At 50.9% G+C, this 27,843-nt stretch overlaps 1 protein-coding gene and 1 non-coding gene across 3 annotated transcripts; one reads left to right on the forward strand and one right to left on the reverse strand.

The window, feature by feature from the left end:
• Nucleotides 1-1,882: 1,882 nt before the first annotated feature.
• Nucleotides 1,883-27,695, forward strand: PSKH1 (protein serine kinase H1). Of its 2 annotated transcripts, none has more exons than XM_028501752.2 (3): nt 1,883-2,025; nt 11,279-12,305; nt 25,477-27,695. In XM_028501752.2, the coding sequence occupies exons 2-3, from the start codon at nt 11,349-11,351 to the stop codon at nt 25,792-25,794; spliced, it is 1,275 nt and encodes a 424-aa protein (XP_028357553.1). In that variant the 5' UTR covers nt 1,883-2,025; nt 11,279-11,348; the 3' UTR covers nt 25,795-27,695. The 2 variants fall into 2 exon arrangements, with proteins under 2 accessions (XP_028357553.1, XP_035867936.1); XM_036012043.1 differs by lacking the exon at nt 25,477-27,695 and adding an exon at nt 20,226-20,579 and having other exon boundaries at nt 1,905-2,025.
• Nucleotides 3,164-3,270, reverse strand: LOC114488468. Its single transcript, XR_003683785.1, has one exon. It is a non-coding gene; the product is annotated as a U6 spliceosomal RNA (small nuclear RNA).
• Nucleotides 27,696-27,843: the final 148 nt, after the last annotated feature.

The raw sequence follows: 27,843 nt of genomic DNA on the forward strand, positions 1-27,843 counted from the left end.
AGGATCATGATCCTCATTACACAGATAAGAAAAAATGAGGCTTAAGGGAGATGTCTTGCCTGAGGTCACACAGCTATGGAAGTGTCAGACCTGGGATATGATCCCAGGTTTCTTTGGCCCCCACACCTATGCCCGTCCTCATCACACTAGACTTTTAGAAGCAATTTCTAAAGTTTTTCTTTCTTTAAAAAAAACCTTTATAATTCCCTACTAAATAAAACAGACAAAATGATGTTTATTGGTGTTAATTTATTTTTAGAATTAAAGTATAACATTAGCGTATATCAGCGATTTTCAACCTTTTTCATCTCATGGCAACATAAACTAATTACTAAAATTCTATGGCACACCAAAAATACATTTTTAATGATATGACCAAAAAATTAGGTATAATTTTGATTCATTCACACCAGACAGCTATTGTTGTGTTGGCTGTTGTCATATTTTTAATTGATAATCTAAGGGAAAAGAGGTCATGTATTGCATGTTTTAAAAATGCCTGTGAGCCCTGGTTGGTGAGGCTCAGTGCATTAAGTGCCAGCCTATGAACCAAAAGGTCACTGATTCATTTCTGGGTCAGGGCACATGCCTGGGTTGCTGGCTAGGTCCCCGGTTGGGGTCGTGTAAGAGGCAACCAGTCGATGTAGCTCTCACATGTCATGTTTCTCTCCCTCTTTCTACTTCCCTTCCCCTCTTTCTAAAAAATGAGTAAAATCTTCAAAAAAAAAATTCTTGTGGCCCCAGTGTACCTGCTGTGGCACACAAGTTGAAAATCGCTGGCTCGCTCTGGCCTGGTAGCTCACCTGGTTAGAACTTTGTCCCGATGCACCAAGGTTTTGGCTTTGATCCCCAGTCTGGGTACATACAAGAATCAACCAACAAATACATAAATAAGTGGAACAACAAAAATTGGTTTCTCTTTCCTTTCCTCTTTCTCTCTAAAATCAATGAAAGAAATGTTTTTGTGTAGCCATTTTAATATAAAAAGGAAGGAAAGAAAGAGAAACAAAGAAAAAGGAAATCACTAGTTTATATAATCCATTAAAGACAGTTCTCTGTGCAAGTAAGTATTCATTCAGTAACGATTTGTTGAATCAATGAACAGACCAAAGTGAGGAAGATAGAGAGAGATTACAATCCTCTTATTATCTGCAACATCTATGTTTCTGCCCCTGCAATCTGGGTGGTCTGTAAAGTAGTGAGACAATGCTGATCTTACAGAGAAGTCGTTGTGAGTGATAACAAGCTTTTTCTTTTTTCTTTTTTAAAAAAATCTACTTGCTTTGCAGTCTTCGGATACACCTAAATTCAACTACAACAAATACATGTTATTCCTAAATTGCCCAAGACTGACCACCAATCCCTCAAGTACCATTTTTAACTCCTCTGAGATGGAGGTCAAATTTAATGCATCTGAGTGCCTGAGTTATTTTAACTGCAGTTTTCAAAAAATATATTTGTTAATTAAACTTAAATCGATCTTTTGCGGAGTTTCAGAGGCACTTCCAGAAATCTGTCGACAGGCTTTATGTCCTCAATCTTGTACGACAGAGGCCCCTCTCCGCCTATCGGAAACTTGAACCTTCTCTCTACGCAGTTCCTCCTTTTTCTTTAAATTTAATCATTTTACTTTTTCCGTTATAATTGACATTTTATGTTATTTTATATTAGTTTCAGGTGTACCTTCCTTTTCTAGAACAGGTTCCTCCGCAGGTTACAGGCGAACAACAATCGAGCAACAATTAGACGCCCCCTAACCCCAGAGCGCGCGTCCCCGCCCTGAAGGCGTTGATTGGCAAGCCAGGCTGGAAGCGCCCCCAACCGCGTCGCCCAGCCCTCCCGAGGGCCCGCCCCCGCACGGCCCCGCCCCGCCCCGTAGGCGGCCCCGGTTTGTTTTGGCGTCAAACGCGCTTGGTGATGACGCCACGACGCTAACTCCTGAGGATGGCGGCGGCGGCCGTGGCCACGGCCCCGAGAGGGTCAGCACAGCCGCCAAGACGCCGAAGAGCCCGCCGCCCCCGCGAGGTGAGGCGGCCCGGCCCAGGGCTACGGCCCAACCGGCGGGAGGGGCTGACGAGTTGCGACCACGGTCGCTTCCTAGCGCACCGGGCCTGTCCTTTCCCAGACCGGAGCCCTCGGCCCGTGGCAGGTGTGCCGGGGCCTACGGGGCTAGGGAGCAGGCCATGCGATGGCTGCTCGGGGTCCCTGGTGTCCGAGGCTGGAGTGGCCTTGAAACGTGCTGCCGCGCTAGGTACTGCTTCTCTGGGGCCCCGTGGGCCTGGTGGACGTGGTCCGCTGCCCTGCCTGCTGTTCAGCCAAGCCGGCGTCGGTCATGGTGAACTAACTCGGCTGTCCTCACTCCCTTCTCGTGTCCAGCACCTACTCCACACCCCTCCTTTGCGAGTGAACGCCACGGGCTGGCGGGGAGCTAGTCGCTTCGTTATTCAGTCTGGGAAAAAGCAGGCCTGAGTCCAGCCAGGTCGCCTGCCCTGCAAGCCAGTCAGTCATCCCGCTGCTTAGAAGGGGAAGCCCACCTGTCCGTGCTCACTCCCACTAAATGAGGCTGCTGAAGTGGTAATTCTCAGCCAAGTAAGTCTTTCACTGCCTGAAACTGGCTTCTCAGCGCCGATAGGCTAAGCTTCTTATGAAGCATTCAGGACTCTTCGTAATCTGATAGAGGCCTAACCCTGAAGTCAACACCTGGGCATTTTGACTTCTGTTTACATATTTTGTTGTTGGGGCATGTGAGCCTTCTGTTAGCTCCCTGGTTTAATACCTTTGTGCTTTAGATACCCAGTTTTCTCATTTTTAAAGAAGTATTTTATTTATTTTTAGAGAGAGAGGAAGGGAGAAAGAGATGGAGAGAAGTATCAGTGTGTGGTTGTCTCTCACACGCCCCCCCCACTGGGGACTTGGCCTGCAACCCAGGCATGTGCCCTGACTGGGAATCAAACCCACGACTCTTTGGTTCACAGGCTAGTGCTCAATCCACTGAATCACACGAACCAGGCAGTTATCTCATTTTTATAATACTCTTCTTTCCCTTTCCACCCATTAATATGGAAATTTTACGTCTCTCCTTTAAAATTCACCTTAGATTTTATTTCCTTGGAAAAACCTCCCTTGCTTCACATATAACCAATGACTTCTCTGTACTTTTTTGTAAAATATGGAACATTTCACGAATTTGCATGACATCCTTGCACAGGGGCCATGCTAATAATCTCTGTACCGGTCCAATTTTAGTATATGTGCTGACCAAGCGAGCAGTCCTCTACTTTTACGTACGAGACTGCTGTTGACTAGATCATGTTGTGTCGCATGGTGGTGAGTTTGGGAATAGTGTTTTTTATCTGCACCCAGAGTGTCTGGCTCTGCCTGGCATAAAGTAGGAGCTAAATGTGCACTGCGATAGATTGCTGGTTTAAGAATGGACAGGGATTCAGCTGTATTGTTGGGCACCTATCAGGGCCCAGGATCTGAGATGAGCAAAAGTAACCTGTGTTTTGTGTTTGCATGCGTGGTGGGTGGTGTGGCCGTGTCAGCCTTGATGGTCTAAAGTAGTTTTTCAAGATACAAATTCACCAAAGTGTCCCAGGTTCGATTCCCAGCCAGGGTACATGTCTGGGTTGCAGGCTATAACCCCCAGCAACCGCACATTGATGTCTCTCTCTCTATCTCTATCTCCCTCCCCTCTCTAAAAATAAATAAATAAAATATTAAAAAAAGATACAAATTCAAGAGCCTCACTCTTCTGATACTGACTCAGAAGATCTGGAATCTCGATATGTATTTTGAAAAAACTCCCATTTACTGTGCTTCCTGGTTGAAGATCTCTGTCACTGCCCCCAGAAAACTGTTGTGTCATCTTTGCCCAGTGGGAAGGGCTAGCTCTGCCTTGCGGCCTCCCCTTGCAGTCCTGTTGCCCGTACCTTGGGTAGGCAGTACGATTTGATGGTAAGACATGAGCTTTGGTGTCAGAAAGACTGGGAGTCAGTTCTTGGCTGTTACGAGATCTTGAGGCTCTTGGAGTCCTAGTTTGCTCATTCCAAAATAGAAATAATCATGCCTACTTTATGTGGTTGCAGAGAGAAGAGTGCGTATAAACCACTCAGCAGATGAGAGCCTCTGTGTTTCTAGTGGCTGTTCTTCCCAGAATGTGTCCCTTGTTATAAGTAGATCTCATCTTAGTAAGCCCGTTTGCTCTTCGGACTGCGCCCCATGTAGGAGGCTGCCTTGTGTTGTGATTTCCTCAAGGGAATCAGGGAAAACTCTGACAAAACTGCTTCTGTGGAGGGCAGTTGCAGTTGGCTATTCCCCTAAGAATCCTGACTCACTAGAGGGTGAGTTTGCTAAATAAGCACACTGTCCAAGTCTAATTGCAGTTCTTGCACTTGTTAAGTTGTATTAATGGGCTAGAGAAAGTGCAGCTTTCAGGAAATCCGTTTGCTTCTGGCATTGAGCTAGACTTGCCTCACCTGGACTGGAATACCCCTGCAGATCTTAGTGTCCATAGAATTGAACTAGATACTGAGGGTTCTTTGTCGGTCATGTGAATGGATGAGACTTTGATTTGGCCTTCTGTTTTACTCTGTAAATGTGAGCATGTTATGTGGGCACCTTCAGTCCTCTTCAGAGCTTCCCAGCTGTATGATGTGAACGGGCTGTTGGTGTTCCAGAGCACTGACCCTTGAGCTGGGAGATAGCTGAGAACATCTGTCTCCATTGACCATAGGGCACACAGAGAAAATTTTGAGAAATACAGCTGGGAGAAGGGAACCAGTTCTGTTTGTTGAAAGCTGGAGAGAGGCTTACTGTACTTACTTGAACTTCTTTTCTTTCCAAGAATCTTGTTCAGTGAGTATTAAGCTGATTTGTGTTGGCTAGGTCATCCCTGAGCTAATTCTTGGTACAGCTCTCTGTTGCCATGGTGTCTAATGTGATGCTAAAGTAGAAAAATGTGATGTTTTCATTTGCCGGGGGAAAATTATATCAGAGGGACCCTTTTCAGGCTGGTAGTGTTTAAGTGGCCTCACAGGACATCTGAAGGGTAATGGATTAAGGGACTCTTGGTGTGGAACCGTCTGGGCTTAAGTTCCTTGAGAGCAGAGACCATGGCTACTTTCTTTGTGTCTGGCACAGCCTCTGGCAAAGTTCCTGGCTCACAACTGGAGTTCAGTAGATATTTGTGGGTCAGACCTTGGGATTTTGGAAGGAGAACCCCAGGTACATTGCCAGGGTCTGTATTTCTGACAATGGGAGGGGCAGTAGGTGGGATGTCTGAGGTGGAGCTGGGGTCACGATAAAATGGAGAGGACACAACAAACTTTTGAGCTTCTCTCCTTCTGTTAGTCATAAGGAGGAGTCTGCTCACCAATTATTACAACGTCCTTGAGAAGCGGGGTCCCAGGTTATTCTAAAAAGAAGTCATAACAGTTTTCATTATGAAATAATGGTAACAGTTAAAACATTACCAAGTGAATAAGTGCAAGTGTCTTTAGACACAAAACACTGATAATTTGGTGTATGTTCTTCCAGCTTTTTTCCCTTATGCATATACTAGTCTGTAGATTTCTACAGTGTATATTTTTGTTAACTTAAAAATATAATATGTGGTGATGATTTAAAAACATAACAACAGCACAGAAGTATATAAAGTGAGAAGTAAAAGCCCCCCGGCCTTCCTTCTGCCTGTTCCCCTCACATTTCCGCACCTAGAGGTAATCACTGTCAACAGTTTCTCTTTTACCCGTACAGGATATCTTTTTTTCCATGTATATGTCTAACTTTTTAAAACCCCTCTTGGGATGTATGCTTTATATACGATTTTAAACTACTTAATACATCACAGACATGGATCCTGGCATGAACCCTCTCAATAAAATTAAGTAACTGGTGTCTTTCTTTGTCAATATACATGGATTTACCTCATTCTTTTCAATAGCTGCAGCTCATTCCGTTATATGAATATATTTCAATTTATTTAATTATTTCCTTATTGATGGGTGTGTGCAGTGTTTCCAGTTTTCCTTTTAGAAAGAGTGCTGGTTAAACTTTCTTGTACAAATACATCTTTGCATTCTGTGAAAATGGTTTCATAGTACTAGTTCTGAACATGCAGTTGCTGGTCCCACGTCAGACTTCCTGTTTTAGAGAGTGGAATCATATAGTTCCCCCTGAGGCTGCAGATGTCCTTGTTCGGGGGTTTTGTCTAAAGTGACAGGCGACTTTGTCTGGTGTATCTCTGCTTGCCTCGTGATGTTTAGACATGCTGTTTAGCAGTTACTTATTTCTGGGATTACTGAGAGATCACTGCCTACTTCATTTTAGTAGGTAGTCTTCAAAACATGGGAGCAAAATATAGAAATCTTTGTAGGTAAAAGGTCGTGAAGCTTTGCTGTGAAGAACAATCTTAAGGAATGTTATCAGAGAGGGCTAGGTGTCTGTGGGCCCCTGTCTGGGAGACATCCACAGACCTGGCTTCTGTGTTTAGGAAATTGTTTCAGAATCCATCCTCACCCCCTGCTCCTAGGCCCCTGGCCTCCCCGACTGATGGGGTGAGGTCCGGCAGCTGGTGGACACACTAGCGTTGGAGGTCAGATAACAATCTGTAAGACCCAAATAGACCTGAGAGTTCCGGCTTCCTTTGTTCACATTTACACAGGTGCCCAGAGACCATGGCTCTGGTTTAGCCATCAATCTGGCCTCTTTCTGCCACTTGAAATTTCTGAGGTCCTGGGGTTGTTGCCTCATGACAAATAGAAATCTGAGAGCCCGACCACCTTTCATTCATTGTTAACAAACACTGAATGCCTGGGCTGAGCTCAGTGTTTTGCTGGGTGCCAGAGAGTTCTAGAAGTGGCCCCTTCCCTCAAGGGGCTGGCAGCTGTAGTGATCAGAGGCAGTCAAGAGTGCAGCAGTGGGGGTGAGTGGGGGTGGAAGAGAGTACTGGGAGGATAAATGATAGTGGAAAAAATATGATAAAATAATAAATAAAATAAAGCACAAAGTACAGCAGTGAGCAGTGTGACCCAGATTGTACTTGGTGTGGAGGCTTCAGAAGGCAGACCCTTCAAAAAAGGTTTGTTTGTTGACTCACCAGCTGAGTGATGTGAAGGAAGATTGAGGCCTTGACCTGGTTAGGCCCAGCTCTGGTTCTTCCAGAGTCTTTTCTGCATAATGGAAGCTCTGAGCTCTGGATAGAAAAACTGTGAGATCTGGGTCCATGCCTGCCCGTCACTATTTAAGTGGTTTGGGACAAGTTTCTGCCCTGAAACCCAGGCATGTGCCCTGAGTTGGAATCAGTCCAGTGACCTTTTGGTTTGCAGGCCAGTGGTCAATCCACTGAGCCACAGCAGCCAGGGTAGCCTACACCAGCCAGGGTAGCCTGTCATTTCTGTAGAGCGTTACTGAGGACAGTAGTGTTAAATACTGACACCCATTGCACACCCATTGTGTAACAGTCTTGCCTCTTTCTAAGATTTTATTTATTTATTTTAGAGAGGGAAAGGAGGGAGAGAGGGAAGGAGAGAGAGAGGGAGGGAGGGAGAGAGAGAGAGAGAGAGAGAGAAACATCAATGTGCAGTTGCTGGGGGCCGTGGCCTGCATCCCAGGTATGTGCCCTGACTGGGAATCGAACCTGCGATGCCTGATTCTCAGTCCACACATAATCCACTGAGCTATGCCATCCAGGGCATTCTTTCTTTCTTTTTAAGATTCTATTTTATTTCCAGAGGGAAGGAGAAAGGGAGAGAAACATCAGTGTGTGAGAGATACAGTGATTGGTTGTCTCTTGCACACTGCCAACTGGGGACCCTGGCCCACAACCCAGGCATGTGCCCCTGACAGGGAATTGAACCAGCGATCCCGTGCGTCTCAGGCTGACACTCAATCCGTTGAGCCACACCAGCCAGGGCAGGATTTTTCTTTTGTAAACCTTAGTGTTTTTCATCAGGACTTGACTAGGTATGCACATTTAAACAAAAAGAGCCAGTGTGCGTGCCTGGAGGTATTTATTTTGTGTATCCAGGGTTGTGCCTCCTCACCAGGAAGGAGTGACAACTGAGTGGCTGGGCTGGGTCACCCATGCAGTTTGTCTTTTCTCTGGGTGGTGGTAAGCGTTGCTTACCATGTGCTCTTGGGGATCAGGGGCCTGCGATCTGCCTCAGGAATCCTGGCCCAAGAGCTCTCCTTTCCCTGAGCTGTAGCCCTTTACTGCATTGAGGTCTTGTGTTTTCCCTGACGGAAGAGATGAGTTTGCAAAATTCCAGAGTCCATAGTTCTAATCTGTCTCTGTGACAAGGAACCTTGTTTCTAAATGCCTTTGTTTAAATACAATTTCCTAAACTCCTGTGTGGGATCTTCTGGGCATTTGGGTGAGAATTGTAGTAAATCCTGAAGAGCCTTGTTTTGGTGGAGGAATCTTTTCATCTCGTGAGGGAAGATAAACCTCATACCGCTGAGAGTCATATTGATTTAAACATACTGATTTAACATACTGATTAAAAACCTGTAGCCCTTAATGTGTGGTCTCTAAATTCCTCCTTTTTATCTGATGGGTTGGCAATCAAGGTTTTAGGTATATTTCTGAGATGAGTTTGTTCCTTGTAAGAAATTGGCTATATCGGTCAGTATCATCACCTTGAATTCAGGCCCTCTGCTCAGTGGAACCTGATGGCCTCTGTGTCTTCTCCCTGACCTCCAAAGTGCTGCAGCAAAACCTACCTAGGTCTCTTTCTGCTGCCTTTAATGGGGTATTTTGCTAGCTTTGCAAGAAGGTCAGGGTGAGTATTAGATGTTGCCCCTTGGCACCAAGCACCACCCTTGGGCAACTATGGAATCTCTGGCCCTGACCAGCTCTTTTCAAATATTAGACTCTGCATCCAGCGACCTGCATGTAATGTCACATAAATGTTCCACATGCCAAAACTGAACTCTTCCACTCACTCCTTTCTGAACCTGTCCCTTTTGCTGCACTCCCAACCCTTTTGCCTGGGAGCCTGAGTAAGGGGCTGGAGTGCCGCCCTCACTGCACCCTTTCTGCCCTTATGTCCAGCCTCCAGTCCTGATCAGTTTTCTTGCTGACATCTCTGCATTCCACCCCACTGCCTGGGCCACTACTCCCTCACTGGCCTTTTTAGTCCAGCTTGACCCTGCTCCAGTTTAGCCAACTTCCCTGCCTGCTTTCCTTCCTTGTTCTTTCTTCTTTGATTTTTATTTTTAGGAAGAGGAAAAGGGAGGGAGAAAGAGAGAGAGAAACATCTGTCAGTTGCCCCTTGTACTCCCCCAACCTGGGACCCAGTCCACAACCCAGGCACGTGCTGTAACTGGGAATCAAATGGTGATCCTTTGGTCTGTGGGATGATGCCCAACCCACTGAGCCATACTAGCCAGGGCCAGCCTCACACTTCTTTCTAAATACAGATTGAGCACCTCTCTTTGTAAACCCTTTGATAGCTTCCCCTCACCTTCCAGAAAGGTCCTGGCTCCTCACCATAACTTGTGCTACTCTCCACAACCTGGCTCCTGTTTACCTTTCAAATCTTAATGCCCTACATCCCCTGCAAAGTCTGTTTTTGTTCTACCAAAGTGCCTATTTCCAGGCACAGGGTCTCTGGACAGTTCTCTGCCTGAAACACCACTCCCACCTTTCCTCACCTGACTCGTTCCTACTTAAAATTCAGTGTGGGGGTCACCTCCTTCAGGAATCTTTCCCTAACCCCTGCATAATTCTACACATATTTACTATTGTTTCTCCAGCCTAACACCATTCGATAGTGAAATTATGTTTTTATGCTTTTCACTTAGACTATGCGTTTACTGACTATGTTTTGCTTGTGTGTGTGTGTGTGCTGAAATATAACCTACTTTGGATGTCTTATTCATTCCTGTATGTCTAATAGATGTTCAATAAATGTGTGATCTGAGCCGATCATTTTATCCTTAATTCTCTATGTTATAATTAATAGGAAATTCTCTGCTCTCTTTTTCACCCACGGTGCCCTCACATAGACTTAGAGAGGCGCAGCCTGGGTAGAAGGGTCCTCTGGAAAGCAGTGCTTCCACACTTCACCTTGTCCAGGGTCCCGCCAGCTGCATGGTATTAAGGGATCGGAACATCTCTGTCTGGGAAGCAAATGGGAAAGGCTCCTAGATCTTCATCCCAAGGAAGCAGAGCACCCTGATCCACAGCCTGAGTTGCATTTGGATGGGGTTGCTATTGTCCTTTCTGAGCTTAAGGCTCCTTCCGCCTCTTGAATGATGCCTAGTTTGGTGGCTACCTGGTGGCATTGTGCTAAGGCTTGTGGTCCCAAGTTCACTGGAATTTTTTTCAGCTAGCTCTGGGACTTAGGTAGCATTTTAGCCATGTATGTACGTGGTGACTGGGGACGTGAGAGACCCTGAAACAGGGTGTTAGTGCTGTCAGGGTGAAGTTGGTATGTTAGCGAAGCAGTGGGAGCTGTTCGGGAAAGGGTGAGGTCAGGGCAGAGGCCCAGGGAAGAGGTGGGTGCACAGGGATCAGTGCCTGAAGGAGGCACAGAAGGCCAGGAAAGGTACACGTGAGGGAGGCCTCGGAGAAGCAGTGCTCTGAGGCCTGGTGAGTGATAGTGTTGGAGAGCAGGCCTCCAACACTCTACACCCCCATTGCAGGAAAGATGAGTCAGAGTAATAAGAGGATGATTTTAACATTTAAAAGACTTTATTTATTTATTTTTAGAGAGAGGGGAAGGGAGGGAGAAATAGAGGGAGAGAAACATCAATGTGTGGTTGCCTCTCTCACGCTCCCTACTGGGGACCTGGCCTGTAACTCAGGCATGTGCCCTGACTAGGAATCGATCCAACAACCCTTTGATTTGCAGGCCCATGCTTAGCCCACTGAGCTACACCAGCTAGAGTGGATGACTTTAACATTTAAAAAACATAGAGTTTGAACTAGAATAAGGCACTCAGGCAGCGTAGGGAGGAAGGTGGGGGCAGTAACAGCTGAGCCTGGTGCATGTTCCTGTCCTGTCTCAGGGTTGAAAAGCAGCATGAGAGTAAGATCCACGGAGATGGAAGCCAAGACGGTGATGCTCAGATCCAGTCTTTTCATCTGGACTCCCCACTGAGCCTGGGCTCAGAGCGCTTAGGGACCAAAGCCATCTTCCCTTCCAGGAAACCATATTAGAGCCAGGTCTTCAGGCTAGGACTGTTGAGGGACAAGGAGGAGTAGGGTGGCTGGTATTCCTTCAGAGGTGTCCCCAGCTATGCTGAGTTGTCCTCTCTTCTGTCTGCATAGGTGTAGACGAGGCGCTGCCTGCAGAGCAGGTCCTGCCAGCCTCGCTGGAGAGGATGCCCCCGTGTCCGTGATGGGCTGTGGGACAAGCAAGGTCCTTCCTGAGCCACCAAAGGATGTCCAGCTGGATCTGGTGAAGAAGGTGGAGCCCTTCAGTGGCACCAAGAACGATGTATATAAGCACTTCATTACAGAGGTGGACAGCGTTGGCCCTCTCAAAGCTGGGCTCCCGGCAGCCAGTCAGTGTGCAAACTCCTGTCCTGGTGCTCCCACTACTGGCCACACAGAGCCTCCCTCAGAACCACCACGCAGGGCCAGGGTGGCTAAGTACAGGGCCAAGTTCGACCCACGTGTGACAGCCAAGTATGACATCAAAGCCTTAATTGGCCGAGGCAGCTTCAGCCGAGTGGTACGTGTGGAGCACCGGGCAACCCGGCAGCCATATGCCATCAAGATGATAGAGACCAAGTACCGGGAGGGGCGGGAAGTGTGTGAGTCGGAGCTCCGTGTGCTGCGCCGGGTGCGCCACGCCAACATCATCCAGCTGGTGGAGGTGTTTGAGACTCAGGAGCGTGTGTACATGGTGATGGAGCTGGCCACTGGTGGAGAGCTCTTTGACCGCATCATTGCCAAGGGTTCTTTCACCGAGCGTGATGCTACACGGGTGCTGCAGATGGTGCTGGATGGCGTCCGGTATCTGCATGCGCTGGGCATCACACACCGAGACCTCAAGCCTGAGAACCTGCTCTACTACCACCCAGGCACTGACTCCAAAATCATCATCACTGACTTCGGCCTGGCCAGTGCTCGCAAGAAGGGTGACGACTGCCTGATGAAGACCACCTGCGGCACGCCTGAGTACATTGCCCCTGAGGTCCTGGTCCGAAAGCCCTACACCAACTCAGTGGACATGTGGGCGCTGGGTGTCATCGCCTACATCCTGCTCAGTGGCACCATGCCCTTTGAAGATGACAACCGCACCCGACTGTACCGGCAGATCCTCAGGGGCAAGTACAGTTACTCGGGGGAGGTGAGTCTGCCCTGTCCCGAGGATGTTGGGAGGCCCATGGGTGGGGGTTCTGTCCTGCAGCTTTCCATCAGAGGGATGGCTCTGACGGCAGTGCTGGTGGGGCCAGGCAGGCGAAGTAAGAGCTATGAAGTGAGACTGGTGGGGTGTCTGAGTTTGAGTGAGCTCTGAGACAAGGACTTGGGAGCAGATAATTTCATTGGAATGTGATTCCAATAAGCACAAGTGAAGGGTGGGGGGAATGAGGCAGAGGCGGGGAAAGGCAATAAAGGATACATTAATGAGTGGACTGCCACTGTGGGCCTCGGAACTTGGTGCCACTGGGGACTCTGAATAATCATGTGGACTGTGTCTCAGAATTGTACCTGTGAGGGCAGGGAAGTGGGTGGTTTTTAATCCATTGACTCTTGTATGAGTCAAGAATTTCTTCGAGGCCTTTAAATCGCTAGCACTTCTGGGCTGTCCTGAATGCCAGCTAGTGCCAGAGGAAGTCTTCCGGCAAAGAAGCAGAGAGCTGCGGGTACTGGCGGTGGGAAGCTGTCAGCACACAGGCAGGAGCGCTCTAGCGACAGGTGCGCTCAGGCGGGGTGACAGGGTGTGAGGCAGGGCCTCCACAGTGTCTGCTCCTCAGGGACTGGGACAAGCCGGAGTGGCCATGCCCTGTCCCAAGGAGCAGCTGCTGCTCATCTCTGCCCAGCTTTGCTGCTCAGCACTGAGGAAGTGAGGACCCCACAGTTCCAGACATTCCAGCTTTTGAAAGAGAATCAGAAAAATCTAATCTTAAAGTGTTGGAATCTAATTCACATGTTTAAGCAGTACCTTGTATGCCAATAAATGCTAATCTGCGGGCCAGATTCAAACAGCTGGCCATCAGTTTGTGTCTTTGGATCCATTGATACCTGGGTGGGGGTGGGAATCCATTAGGTTTCAGCAATGCTGGGAGCTGAAGGAAGGTGCGGAATAAGTGAGAGCTGGTCAGTGCTTAGGCAGGACACTGATGGGGTAGGAAGTGAGGCTGCCCGCAGGGAGCAGCGCAGCAGGCCAGAGTGTAATAGTGTGCTCAGCCAGGCTGCGAAGAAAAGATGTGTTTCACGGCTTTACGTAGGAGGAAAGATAAGCTGTGTAGGGCCACGGGATTCTGCCAAGGCAGTGAGGGCCCTCCCCCGAGTGCTCCCCACAGTGCTCCCCTCAGCCTTGGGCTCGCCCAGGAGGTGTCCACGCCTCTTAAATAACCAGCACGGTGGGAAGGGAAACTCTGGGACCAGATCCCTTTTGCAGCCCAGCTTTCTCCCAGGGATTTCGGACTGGGCTCTCTTTGGCCCCAGACAGTTGACCCAGAGCAGCATTTCCTGCAGAAGTTACCCAGAGCCTCACAACACTTTGCCTTCAGCATTCGAGGTGCATGCTCCATCATCCTCCCTGACAGCTTCCAGACATGGTTGTGGGGTCAGTCAAGGACTTCCCGCATGTGGGTGGGGGCTGTCCTCTGGGGAATGCCCAGGCCATGTTTCTCAGGGTGGTGTGAGGAAGGGAGGGAAGCCTTCCTCTGCAGGCCACCTCTGTGCTAAGCCACAGGCAAAGGAGAAACTGGAACATTCTCCAGCTCTTCCCTAAATTTTCTCATGTTTTCTTCCTTGCTCCAAATGTATTCAACAAAACAGGCGCTGAAGGGGTGGGGGGTGGAAGCCCAGGCTGCAGTGGAGTGGTCACAGAGGACACTGTCCTCCTCACTCTGGCCTTGGCCAGGATCCATCATAGGTCAGAAGACCCAGAATCCACCTCACAGAGGCAGTGTTGTGCCTGGGCCCTGCCTGGTTTGCTTTGCTCTGGGAGCTCTAGCCCCTGGAGCTCTGTGTGGTGTCAGGCTATTGAGGGTCCTGCTGGCAGAGGGGGTAGCAAGCTCAGCTATGGGAGGGAGGGAGGTTCCCTAAGAGATGCTGACAAAGGAAAGACTCTTTAGAGAAGTCTGTAGGTTTGCCCAAAAGTTCCCGATTCTGGCAGTTGTTGAACAGGCAGTTTATCTAATTGGAACTTGTGGAGTCTTGCTAATTGGCTATTGATTATCTGAGGGTAGAGAATGAAGAATGGGGTATGGAGTGGACTCAGGCCTCCTGCTCCTACTGTAGCCACAAGATTGGGTCCTCGGTTCTACTTCCTGCTTTACTAGAATCACAGGGCATGAATCTGGGGCTTTCAGAGTTTAGGGGACACTGCCCAGCCTTTGGCCCTACTACCTTTAATCAGTTTCCAGTTCCAGAGTTGAATTCCTAGCCAGCCCTGACAACACCTGTCTGTTACCAGGAGCTTGGCTGATCCTCAGAACAAATTCCACCGCCAAATGACAGAGAGCTCTGGATCGGGAGGGACTCGTCTGGGGTGTTTTCTGGGTAAGGAGGCCTCATCATAAGATCAGCCTCTCTGAACTGGAGACCAGTCGTCTGTCTTTCTGTTCTGCTGGTCATTGCCTACCCATAAGTGCACCTGGGGAAGATCCCCACCCCATGGAACTTAAGATTGCTTGGGGGTAAAGGGCTAGAAATAGGAAGTGTCCGCATAATGAACCTTCATTGTCAGGCGTGTGCCAGCACAGGCCTTGGCTTGGAGCCTCTGGGCCTGGGCAGTCTGGGTTGTGGGCTGTTAGGCTCAAGTTGGGTGGTTGGCCTGGCCCTCTTCTTAGGGCTGGGCCCTGCCCCTGCCCAGTCCAGCCATCTACCTTATACTCTGTGATAGTCATTTGCCTTTATAAAGACCATCTAAATGAGTAAGGTCCTGCCAGAAGACCTGTCTGAGAGCTTGCCATGGTGAGGGGAGTGTTTCTGTCTAACTCCTTGTGTAAATAAAGGACTACCCACTTTGAGCTCAGCGAGGTTTGGAGGTGTGCATTCCTCTCCTGACAGTATGTCCTCTGGTACTTGGTTCCTTTTTAGGGACACTTTTCCTGTTGCTTGCCCCCTCATAGTGGTGTCTCACGTACTCCAGGCCCTCTCCCATGGGCTTGCTCCCTGAGGGCTCTGTCCGTGCAGCCCCCCCCGTCAGGCTCAGTGGTTTCCGTGGACTTGAATGGAGAACGTCCTGCGGGATGCAGGCTTTGAGCAGGCAGAGGCTCAGAGGAGGGGCATTACTGACCGTGCTTCAGAATAAACAGGAGATTGTTTGGGAGTGTGCAGCAGAGGGTGATGACGGTGAGGCAGGTCTGATGTTTGGTGTCAGGAGCTCTGTAGTGCTGGAGGCTTCTTGGGGATTGGAAGTGTTAGGTGGGAGGGAGCCTTTTGGTTTCTTGATAGTGAAGGGGGAGACACCAGAAAGTGTCTTGGGAGATTAGCAGGAAGGTTTACCTGAGGGCTGTTAGAATAATCCCAGCTTGGCCTCTTGTGGATGTTTGGGGCAGATCTGGAGTCTCAGACAGTGGGCTCCATGTGGTACACAGGAGCCATCATTTAGGAAGAGAAGGAGTGGGGGGTAGAACCCTCCTGTGGCTCTGCAGGCTCATCAGCTTGTGAGGGCAGATTGAGAGAGCACTCAGGCTGCCCTCTGGGCCAGAGAGTACATAGGGCCCTGCCTTGGCATCACCCTATGGGGGGGCCCATTGGTGGAGGGAAGCACACCAAGTGGGTCCTTCTGTAGTACCCTACCCGCCCCAGTCCTGACAGTCTAGATACTCTGGCCCCAAGCCTCACCCCATTCCCTGTGGCCCACATACCCAAGACATTTGCACCACTTACATACTCCCCACACTAAGCTTTTGCTCAGGCTTTCTGCTCTGCTCCCAATCCTTAGAAGAAGTCCATTGCTTTCTTTCCAAATAATGCTGACCACTGCCATCGTGTAGTACCTTCTGAGTACCCTCAAAATCTCTAACCTCCACAACAGTCAGGTGAGTGTAATCCCTTCCGCGCCTACTTTACAGATGAAGAAACTGAGGCCAGTGAGGTTAAGTAACTGGTCCATGCTCTCACAGTTAGAAGGGTGTCCAGCCTGGGATTTTTTTTTCCTTTTAAGATTTTATTTATTTACTTTTAGGGAGAGGGGAGTGGGGGGAAAAGAGAGGAAGAGAAACGTCAATGTGCAAGAGATACAGTGATGTGTTGTCTCTCACATGCCCCCAGCTGGGGACCTAGCCCGCAACCCAGGCATGTGCCCTGACTGGGACTTGAACCAGCGATCCTTCAGTTTGCAGGCTTGTACTCAATCCACCGAGTCATACCAGCCAGGGCTCAGGCCTGGAATTTAAACCCAGGCCATCTTGGCTTTCCCATCCCCACAGCCTACTGTCTGACAAATGCCTCAGCATGTTGTTGGACTGGTTTTGCACTTTCTTGGGCTGTTGTCTGTGGACATCTCTCTCCTCCCTGGCTTATGAGGTCCTTGAGGGCACTATGTATCAGTGCATATGCTCTCAGTACTTTGTCCTGCCTTCTGAGGGAAGTACCACTGGTTGTTGGCGATGCCCTCAGAAGGGCCCCAAAAGTTACTGGCTGGCAGGCAGACCAGGCTGCCCATGTTGGCTGGGTGTGCTCTCTGCTGGGGGCTGGATTCCAGGAAAAAGTGGGGAGATTGCTGGTGATATGCTTGGGAGGGGGCTGCTAGCCAGACTTAGAAGCAAACAAAGGTTTCTTGGAAGAGGAGGAGGGAAAGCTGGGAGGGAGAAGGCTGTGGCAGATGGTTCTGAGAGGAGAGATCTGAACACTTACCCAGTGACTGGAGGCGCTAGAGTGGAGAGGGCCAAGCTGGATTCACAACGGACGCGATGGGGAGACCCACTGATCAGGTGTGAGGAAGGCCTGCGTGACTGAGAGTGGTCTGAGACATAAAGAGCCGCCTTGAGAGAGCAGCTTCCTGTCGTGGAAGGCCCAGCAGGGCCGGGGCAGCTGTTTCTACAGGAGTGAGGCACAGAGTGAGTCATCTGCTCCCCCATACTAGAGGATTGTTGTGGTTCTGCTTGCAGATTCTGTGATTCACTTGACATGAAATGTAACACTGTTGGCCTAATGTCATTGCTTTTGTTAAGAGTTCTATTCCTAGAGGCAGGACAGATGAAGTGGCTCTTGGAGGACCGATGGCAGAGAGATGCCATCAGCAGCTTTGCTGCCTCCCCGTGTTTCACAACCTTTAATTGCCATACGCCTCTGTTTGGTCAGTCTCTGTTGGGGGCAAGACTGGGTGATGCCACCAGGAACAGATGGGCTTGGGCAGAGCCTTTCAGAGTCTCATTCAGGAGAGTGAGTGCTGCTCTGCAGAGGACAGAATCCTCGTGGGATGGGAAGCCCACCCGCAGGACCCGTCTGCCACTACCTGGGGGATAAGTGTTGGTGGGAGGTGGCTCCCCAGGGGTGGGTTTCTGGGCTGTGGGCTGACCATCTACCTGGGGTCCAATGGCAGTTAGTTGGGCCATCTTGTACTTCTGATGGCCCCATGGTAGGATGAGTGCCAGAGTCAGCACCGACATTCCTGGCTCAGCTCTTCTCCACTTTCTAAAGTGACTCTGCTCTGAGGTGTTGAGGATGGAATGAAATGGAGAGGGTGTGACCCGTCTCGGTGCTCTCTAGGTGAAGGGGCGCCTATCGGGGTTGGTCTTGCAGCCTGGTTCCCGTACTGCAACAGAGAGCCCCTGGGTGAGGGGATAAGACCTTGCCCCAGAGCCATGGGGAGGGCTGCAGGGGGGACGTGGGAAAGCGGGAGACCGGATGTGCATTTGGGCAGCAGAGGGAATAGAATGCAGGGAGGTGGGTGGCATGTTTCCTGGCTCCTGCTTAGATTCTGCTGGGTGCCTTTAATTGCCTCATGTTCCCACTTCAGAGTATATGGGGGCTGTGATGGACCATCAGTTCTCCATTCTTCTCTCACTGCCCCCTCCTCCCTGAGTCAGAGGATGGCTTTCCTGTGTCTGTTTGAGTAGCTGACATAAGAAAAAACTGTTAAGTTGATTTAGAATTCTTTGCTCAGGGGCATCCCTAAGCCCTTGTTTCCTGCCTGCCCGTTGGTGGCTGCTGGGTATCAAGTGCTGGATGATGATGCTGGCTCTATGTGAGGGTCCCAGTAGGACAAGCAGTGCCCCCTTATCTGTTCAGAAAGGATCCCTCGGCAAGGGCCATGTGTCCATACCTCACCAAAGCTCCTGATACATAGTAGGTGTTCAATAGATAAGTCTCCCTTCACTGCAGGAGCAGATGCCTTCAGATCCCAGCCTGCTCACTGGGAGGTGGCATGGTTTTGTTCACTGGGTGTGGGCAGTGGACCCTCATTGGTCACCGTGGTTGGAAGCCTCCTCTTGGTTGGAGACCCCTTGGAGGAAGACAGGAGTGGCTCCCTCCTTGTGGGGGCAGGAGGCAGGCTCTAAGTGGAGAGCCACAGCATCCTCTGTATGTCATGGGCTCCCTGGAGCCTTGCCCTGTCTTCTAGGCATCCCTCTGCCGCTGCAGTCCTGGTTGCACACTCCCAGAAAGCAGTAAGCTTCTGTGGTGGCAGAAACAGGTGCCCATCTTTCAGTGTTGCTGTATTCAGCCGTTCCTACCAAAATGCCTTGCTTTGACAACCTGTAGCATCTTATTGACCCAGGGTCAGAGCTGCTTTTCACGGCTGCTGTTTCCCACCCCCAGCCCCCACCGAGGCCTCTCCAGAAAAAGGGACGTGTCAAGGGTTGTGTCTGGAGTGGTTATTGGTGCACCCTTCCCTTTCTTGCTGTTACTGTCTGCATCGGATAGCTCTGCCCTCTCAAAGTCCCTGTTATCTCTAGGCCCTCACACTGCTCTGGGAGCTGCTGGGGCTGCTGTCTCTCCCACATTCTAACCTCTTTCAGTCTGTCGACGGCCTCCATTGCACATCTCCCTCCTGCCCCGCTGAGGTGGAAGCCCCTGGTCCAGCCACTCCCCACTGGCCATAACTCTCCAGGATCTCCGTCCTCAGTCGGTTCTGCCATCATACAAGGTCACCCTTCTCATGCACGCCTGTCTGGCCTCGGTTTGTCTGTCTGCTCCTGCAGTGTACCCAGACCTGAGCACCACTCCAGTGTGACCTGGCCAGTTGGACAGAAAGCTGGCACCTTCCTCTCCACTCATCTTGCTACCCCATGTTGACCAGGTGCCTACCCTGGGCTGAGTTCAGTGTACCAGGGCTCCAGGGACACAGACCTTTGGGGGCAGAGGCCACAGTGTGAGTGATATGCTGACAGACATTGGGTTTCTAAACTGCCTCAGAATTCTAATTAAAACAGAATTAGAAGTTAAAAAAATAAAAGCCAGGTTGGGCCCTGGAAGCCACCTGGCCCCAGCAGAACCCATGGGTGGAGACAGAGGAAACCACTGTGCAGCAGGCTCTGAAATACGGAGTCTTCCAGGGCTGATCCAGGACACTGTTAACAGCAGGTGCTACTCGTCCACTGGCACAGGTGGTCCCCGGCCCCCGGATTCCACGTCAGGCACACGGCGTGCACGGCGTCTCTCCTGACTCTTGAGCTGCGTTTTGTCTCCCTCCTGCCCCGGCCCTCCACTCTGTGGGCGCTGGGCAGGAACCGGTGGAGGTGCAGGATTTCATTTTGTTATTCTTCTCAGAATAAGTTTCAGAATGCAGCTTTATTGACCTCGAAGTTGTGCCTTTTCTCATTTTTATGTTTATTCTCTGCCTCTTTAAAAATTATTTATGTTCAAGGGGTATTATTTTTTAAATTTTATTTATTTTTAGAGAGAGGGAAGGGAGGGAGAAAGAGAGGGATAGAAACAGCAACGTGTGAGAGATACATCAATCGGTTGCTTCTCGCACGCCCCCATCCGGGGACTGGGCCTGCAACCCAGGCATGTGCCCTGACTGGGAATTGAACTAGTGACCTTTCAGTTTGCAAGCCAGCACTCAGTCCACTGAGCTGCACCAATCAAGGGCTCTCTGCCTCTTTTAAAAACTCTCTTACCTTCCTTCTTTTTTTCCCCTCAGGCTCTCTTCCCAACGTCCTTCTCTTTTCTGCTGCTTGGCCCCCATCCACCCCCTGCCAGGTCCCAGGGTGGTGGGTTCTGTCTGGTCCGGAAGCCCAAGCACCGGGATGGTGAGTGTCTTGACCAGAGGAGGGGTACTGGCTGCACTGCCACAGAGTGTCTAATTCTGCTGAAGCTTTCGAAACGCTTTTCCTCGTGGGCAGCATCAGTGTGTGCGTTCTTGTCACACACCGGTTCTGTCCTCCTGAGTGCACCTGAAGCTCCACTTCCTAGAATTTCCAGTGTGCCCTTTTCTCTGCTCTCATTCAGGCCCACGAAAGTACAGGGAGGAGGCCTTTGAGGGTGGGAATTCTGGGTCTGAAAATACATCCTGAGACAAAGCTGAGGGAAGAACTGAGTCATGGGAGCAAAGCCCAGGCATCTTTCTTCCCTTGCTTCCCCTAGCAGCTCCTTGGTGGGGCTGCGTTCTCAGTCAGGGAATCTTCCCCAGAGTCATCCTGGGCTGGGAAGAACACGTGCACATCAAGAGGTCACATTGGCTTAAATGTTAGATGCCATGCTTTTTCTCAGCCAAACAAGGAAAAAAGACCGAGAGCCATCTTTTTAAAATCCAGGACTTTGGAAACTGGGAAAGACTTAAGAGTTCATTGCATTTACCTCTTTTGTATTAAAAGTGAGGAAACTGTGATTTCTCTAAGATCACATAGAGCAGGTAGAACTAGAACACGGGTTGCTAGGCTTGTAGCCTAGCACTTAATCTGTCACCCAGATGCCATCTGGAAGAGACACCAGACCTTTGTCACCCCTCACTTGAGAGCGGGCAGACCTGCCTGTCAGAGGGTGTCCAGGGCAACCCCTGTGAGCTGGGTTTGCTGCTGGAAAGAAGCAGCTTCCTCCTCTCTTTGCAACCAAGGCCAGAGAGCTGTCTCTGTCCTTTGTTTCCTTAGCCCTTGAGCTCCAGGTGAGACCACTGGCGGTGGCTTGGGTAATGTTCTTGCTAGGTCCTTGTGACATTAAAGGTAGAACAAGTTGTGCCCTGATCGATGTGACTCAGTTGATTGGGTGTCATCCTATAAGTCAGAAGGTTGCAGGTTCGGTTCCTGGTCGGGACACATGCCTAGGTTGTAGCTTTGGTCCCTAGTTGGGGTGGGTACAAGAGGCAACCAATTGGTGTTTCTCTCTCACATCAATGTTTCTCTCCTTCTCTTTTATCCCCTTCCCCACTCTCTCCAAAAAAAAAAATTAAAGAAAGTTAGAGGGGTGGGGCTGGGGAGTGAGGAGGTGCATCCTTTGAGCTGGAGTGGAAAGCCCTTTGGGATTTGGTGCCTCCCTCCCGGGGGATTTGGACTCCACTGCTGAGGAGTGGCTGGTCCGGCAGGAGCAGGGGATAAAGAGGGCGAAGTTGGTAATGGAGTGCCCACAGGAGAGGTCCCTCCTCTAGACCCTGTTAGCTTCTCTGCTGTGACAGTATCAGCAGCAGCTACCCTAACTGCAAGGGGACAAGGACTCTGGAGGGTACGGACTAGAGAGAAGGGCATCCAACCTGATGGTCAGAGCCGAGTGGAGGTGATGTCCCTCCTCCAGCAGCTTCTCTCTGTCCTCAGGACAGAGCCTGTCCCCCACCCACACAGCTCGTGAGAGGCTTGTGGAAAAGAGGGTGTAAGCAGTCCTCCTGGGTGTTACAGCTTTCCTCTGACCCCACCGCAGAGGGAGACTTGAGTGTCTGGGGCAAGGCAGACTGACATTTTTTTTTTTAAGATTTTATTTATTTATTTTTAGGGAGGGAGGGAGAGAGAGACAGAGAGACAGAGAGAGACAGAGACATCAATGTGCGGTTGCTGGGGGTTATGGCCTGCAACCCAGGAATGTATCCTGGCTGGGAATCGAACCTGGGACCCTTTGGTTCCCAGTCCGCGCTCAATCCACTGAGCTACGCCAGCCAGGCACCAGTAGTCAGACTGACATTTTAACATTTTCTTCCATGTCCTGTGCTCCACGGCAGCCCAGAAACAGGTGGAAGCCTCTGGGAGACTGACCAGGTTGGTTCCTGGGGCCTGTCCCTTCTGTCAGCCACCTGAGGCCCATATGTGTCCCTGGTCTGGGCCCAAGTATACTAAGGTGAGAGAGAGTTCTGTTCTTTACCCAGAGCCTACAGTTAGAGTTGTGGAAACCCAAGGGCGTGATTGTTTAATTATTTTTCTTTTCCTTATGCCCAGAATACTTCCTGGCCAGTCAGTCTAGCCATAGGCTGACAGACATACCCACGTGTTTCCAGAGGCCCAGACAATGTTGAGGAAAGTGGTGGGTTGATCTGTAGGTGCCGAACGCTTCCTAGGAGGTGCTGAATTGGATTTAGGGACGGAATTGGAATTGGGTTTCTTTTCCGAGCCCCACTGGAGACCATATAGGGCTCCCAGAGGCCCCTCCTCTGGAAGTCAGCCTAAGCTCTGCCCCACTGTTAGTGGGTTAGGTGAGGACCCCTTCCTGTGTCCCGCTTGCCTGATGTCCTGCTGCAAGTCCCTCAGTGTGTGAGGGTTAGGCTGGGGGCCATTGGCACAGCCTGGTTCTCGGGTCAGCATGGCTTCAATCTCATTGGCCTGGGGGACCCACCAGGCCCAGCTACTTACTCCTCTTCCAAGATGGGGAGAACTGGGGCCTGCCAGAGAGGGCTGGGCTGGCCCTCAGACAAATGAGTCCATCTGAATTCTGCACACAGTCTCACGTACACAAGTAATTGGAGAGGCAAGCGTTTGGGGGAGTCGGAGGGGCAGATCAATCTGACTCGCTTTGGCACTAATGGGCTGGCCACTCGAGAACCAGCAGGGGTCGATGCCTGGTGTGTGCCTGTGCCGCTCTGGAGATCAAGATGCTTAAGCCCACATGGCAGATGTGGTGAGAGGCCCGTCTAAGACCGCACTGGACTGGTTTGGAGCTGCAGGGGGCCTTGGTTTGGGCGGGTGTGCCTCCAGTCCATCTGTGTTCAAGTTGTTGGCTTCTGGGTCCAACTTTGCAGCTATTTATTCTCTCATCTGCAGAGGAGTCGCCCCTCTTCTATCCTGGCTAGACCAAGGGGTGGGGGCAGAATCCATGTCCTAGTCTCACTTGGCTAGCCCAGTGTGCCAGCTGTGCCTTGGGGTGTCCCACCAGGCCAGGCTGAGCCACAGTGTGTTCCCCGTGATTTCTCCTTTTCTTCGAAACCATGAAAGATGGCAGGGCAGCACTGCCCTGTGACCCAGCCCACTCAGTTCTAGATACGCTGTGTCTATCAACAGCTCCATTGTGCCTGCTTCTTTACATCTCTTCGTTGAGTGATGGGGGCTACAGTGAGCGTCTGTATGTCTGTAGTTCAGACTGGCTGGGCCCTCACATTTGCTCCTTGTGTTCAGATGGCAGCAGCAAGCCATGGGCTTTCTTGAAGTAGGAGGGCCATTGCTCCCTGCTCCCCCTCTCTACTCTCAGACAACAAGGTATTTATGGGCCTCCTGGGGCTGCATGCTCCTGAGACCCTGGCTGCTCACCCTGCACCTGAGGGCCAGTATCTGTCGCCCCAGGAAACTCTGGGAGCTGGCCCAGTGTTGTGGGAGACCCTGTTAGGTGGCTGTTTAGAAATGTGGTCTCTGTTACTTTCTCCAGTTCAGCTCAGTAAAAGTTGAGATTTGCCTTCCAAAGGGCAGGGAAGGGTAGCAACTACAAGTTGCCCTCCCCCTTCTTCAGGACTACATGAGTGGGCTCCCTGCTCCACCTCTGTACACTAGTGGGGAAGGGCAGTGGGAAGGAGTTGGAGGTCAAGGGAGCCAAGTTGGGGGCAGCGATAGTCGCCACTTAAGTGTGTCTGCTGAATGCAGGGCGTGTCGTGGAAGGGCGTGGTACTTTGTTAGAGGGAAGGTGCACCCTCTATTAAGGACTAGGAAGTTAGCCTCTAAGTGGCCTGCTGTGGGCATCCAGGGATTGGAGCTTAAGTGTGGCTCTTGGAGCCTGTCAAGGCCTGACGGGAACAGGACTTCTGAAATGACAGATGTGCCTGGAAGGCAATAAGTGGGGTCTCCAAAACAAGATGGAGCACACAGCTCTTTTTGTTCTTTTCTTAAAGATTTGGTTTGTTTGTTTGTTTGTTTGTTTTTTAGAGAAAGGGGAAGGGAGAGAGAGAGAAACACTAATATGAAAGAGAAACATTAATCGGTTGCCTCTCTCACACCCCCAAATGGGAACCTGGCCTGCAACCCAGGCATGTGCCCTGACTAGGAATTGAACCATTGACCTTTCAATTTGCAGGACAATGCCCAACCCACTGAGCCAATCAGGGCAGTTCCTAAAATTAAAGGTGTTTTCCTGACTGGTGTGGCTCAGTGGATTGAGCACCAGCCTGCAGACCAAAAAGTCACTGGTTCAGTTCCTGGTCAGGACACCTGCCTGGGTTGTGGGCTGAGTCCCTGGTTGGGAGCATTCGAGAAGCAACCAGTCGAAGTTTCTCTCTGACACTGATGTTTCTCTCCTGTTCTTTCTCCCTCCCCTCCCCTCTAAAAATAAGTAAATAAAATATTTTTAAAAATATTTAAAAAAATTAAAGGTGTTTATGCTTAAGCTGAAACAATTCTGTCTAGTCCAGAGATGTGCTTGTGTACATGGCAAAGAACAACCCAGTGACTTCTGGTGGCAAACCGAGCAAAACCAGAGCAGTCGGGGGAGGTGACTCATGCGCATAGAAATGGTGGCCTGGTATGTGCTGCATTCCAGAGCAACCTGCCTGCTAAGGCCATTGGACACAGAATCCACGTAATGCTGTACCCCCAAGGATTTAAACTTATTGAAAACTAAGTAGGTAAAAATGGATTTGTTCTCTTGAAAAAGTAAAAATAGCCTGGCTAAGGATATAAATGGAGGTTTGAGTTATTCCCTTTAAAACCCCTGAGTTACAGTGGTCTTGGGGTAAGTTGGTGGTGGGGGCAGGGGGAGGTTCTTGACAGGAGCCACCTTCCTGAGCCTGAGCCAGGCTTTGAGTCCAGGAAACCTTAGAAGTTTGTTCCTTGGGGTGGGGCACAGGCCCTTCTCCTTGTCAGATGCCTTGTCAAAACAGCCTCTACTCCCTGGGTGGGGAGGGGAGGCCCAGAATGTCCTACACTGGAAGAGCCAGGCAGTGCCTTTGGGGGGAGAGGGCACACACTGGGCAGGCCTGAGTCCCGTGGGAGTGGCATTGTTGGGGTGGGGAAGGCACTACTGAGTGCTCTCACTCTAATGCTTGTCCTTGCCTCTAGCCCTGGCCCAGTGTATCCAACCTGGCCAAGGACTTCATTGACCGCCTGCTGACAGTGGACCCTAGCGCCCGAATGACTGCAATGCAGGCCCTGAGGCACCCATGGGTGGTGAGCATGGCAGCCTCTTCGTCCATGAAGAATCTGCACCGCTCCATTTCCCAGAACCTCCTCAAACGCGCCTCCTCGCGCTGCCAGAGCACCAAGTCTGCCCAGTCTACACGTTCCAGCCGCTCTACACGCTCCAACAAGTCGAGACGCGTGCGGGAGCGGGAGCTGAGGGAGCTCAACCTGCGATACCAGCAGCAATACAACGGCTGAGCTGCCTGGCCGTGGTGGAGACATGGCATGGTCTCAGCCTGGTCACACACTGCTACACCGTCTGGGCCCAATGCCCTCTCTGGAGATGGGCCTATATGGTCAGTGGTAGGTGAATGGCCCAGCCACTTCTCTGTGCCTTCAGTAGTCCCTCTCCTCACCCTGGGCCTGGTGTGACAGAATGGAGGGAGCCCAGGGGGCTGGGAGCCCTCTAAACTAGGAGCCTGGCCTGGCACTGATGTTCCTTTAGGTGGGTAATTGCTCTAGTACAAGTTGGGCAGAGGGTAGGGCCTGGCTTTCAGTCTCCTTCACTCCTTGCCCTTGGCTCTTCCCCAGACCAAAGAAGCAGACAGTGCCAGGTAGAGAGTGTCCTATGGTTCTAGGACTCTTTGGGACAGTTACTTCTGAAAACCCTCCTTTACCTCCACCAAACCTTCCTGCCTGCCCCCCCCCCCCCCCCCCCCGCAACATTCCATGGCATCCTGATCCTCATGATTATACTCTGGTGAGAGGCCCAGGTAGGCCCAGGTTGTGCCTTGGCTGGACTCTCAGCCATTGGCTAAGTCTAAACAGACTCCAACCTCTCAGCCAATACCTGTCTTCCTTCATGGAGCTTGGCCCTTCTGGACTGTGTGGCCCTGTTGGTAGCAGGCTTACGCCACGCTCCAGCCTTCCTCTGACTGTGAGAGAGTTCCTGCCCACCAGTAGCCACTGCTCTCAGTGCCTCCTTTGCAGAGACTACCATCACCTCCCTCTTCCCCTAGATGCCTATTCTATTCTCCAGGTGCCTCCTTCCCAACTGTGGGGCATTAAAGGGAGCCCCACTGCTGCTAGCTGGGGGATGGAGGCACCTGGGCCAAGGCAGAGGGCAGGGGCTTCCCAGGGAGAAACCCCATCAGGGTTCCAGGGCCAGTCCTGGTTCTACCCTTGGTACTTCCATGGCCCTTTCCCTTCTGGCTCTGCTCTTCCGTCCTCTGCAGCTGCATGAAGGCGCCATCTAGTGTCTGGCATGAGTATAGGCAGCCCAGGAACCTTGCTCACCCTTTATCCTCCAAGAGGAAGTGGGAAGCAAGGACCTACTGCTTTGAGGGAGGGTCTCGGGGCTGCTCTGCTCTCTCCTTCTGCTGAGCTGCACAGCTCCCCTGGAACTTAGCCAAACTGTGTGATCAGCCTCTGAACCCTGAGTGCCTGGGGCCCTGGCCTTGCCTAGTCCAGCCTGTCCCGTTTCTTTTCACAGCATTCCTCTTGTAGTCTGGGGCCCACTGAATCTCAGGCTTGAGGGAGGCCCTGCAGGAGGTGAGTGGAATTAGGTGGCTGCTTTCCCAGAGGCCTCAGGCAGATCTCCCCATGTCAGTCATGGTGCCTCCCCCACCACAAACTGGGCTGGAACCCAGGCCCCCTCACTCTGTAGCTGCTTTCAGTGGGTGGGGAGGAGCCATGGCCCAGCTTTAGCCTTAGCTAGAGTACAGGGCCCTCACTCTGTTCCTCCCCGTGATAGCTTTGGGCCAGGCTCTCTCCTCTCTCTGCATGTGCCACCTCCAGTGGGAAACCAAGCCAAAGAGACCACTCTGGGCCGAGTCGATTGTGCCTTATACACCCCCTCCTTCTGCCCGAAGTGCCCTGGCATAAGGCAGTAGAGAGCCCAAGCCCCATGGCCTCAGAATTCTCCTCACTTTCCCAAGTGCCTCTGAGGGCCTGAAGCCCTGGGAAATTCTTTCCTTTTTTGCCCAGGATAGACCTGGTCTTGAAGGTAGGGAAGAGGGAGTTTGGAGACTTGGGCCTTTATGCCATGGACTGTGGATAGAGAATGTGCAGTTATTTATTTTGTGTACTCAGTTTGTAAATGTATCCTCTGTACTCAATAAACAGGCTGCCCTCCTCAGGGAAGGCTGCCCATTTCGACAGCCCAGGACCGTTACTGTTGGCCAGGGGTCACCCAGGAGCAGGTGGGATGGGGGCCCAGTCTGGGCATGGCTGCTCTAGGAAGATTCTGACCCCTCAACACCTGCCTTGCTGGAGGACAAAGTCTAAGTGGGGAGAGACTCCTGTGAG

This window comes from Phyllostomus discolor, chromosome 12 (genome assembly GCF_004126475.2).
Source record: "Phyllostomus discolor isolate MPI-MPIP mPhyDis1 chromosome 12, mPhyDis1.pri.v3, whole genome shotgun sequence".
Lineage (NCBI taxonomy): Eukaryota > Metazoa > Chordata > Mammalia > Chiroptera > Phyllostomidae > Phyllostomus > Phyllostomus discolor.

Coding starts and splice junctions, on each gene's coding strand:
- PSKH1 (XM_036012043.1), top strand. CDS start 11,349: ATGGGCTGTGGGACAAGCAAGGTCCTTCCTGAGCCACCAAAGGATGTC. Junction 12,306..20,225: donor AGTACAGTTACTCGGGGGAG/GTGAGTCTGCCC, acceptor TTTTCCCCTCAG/GCTCTCTTCCCAACGTCCTT.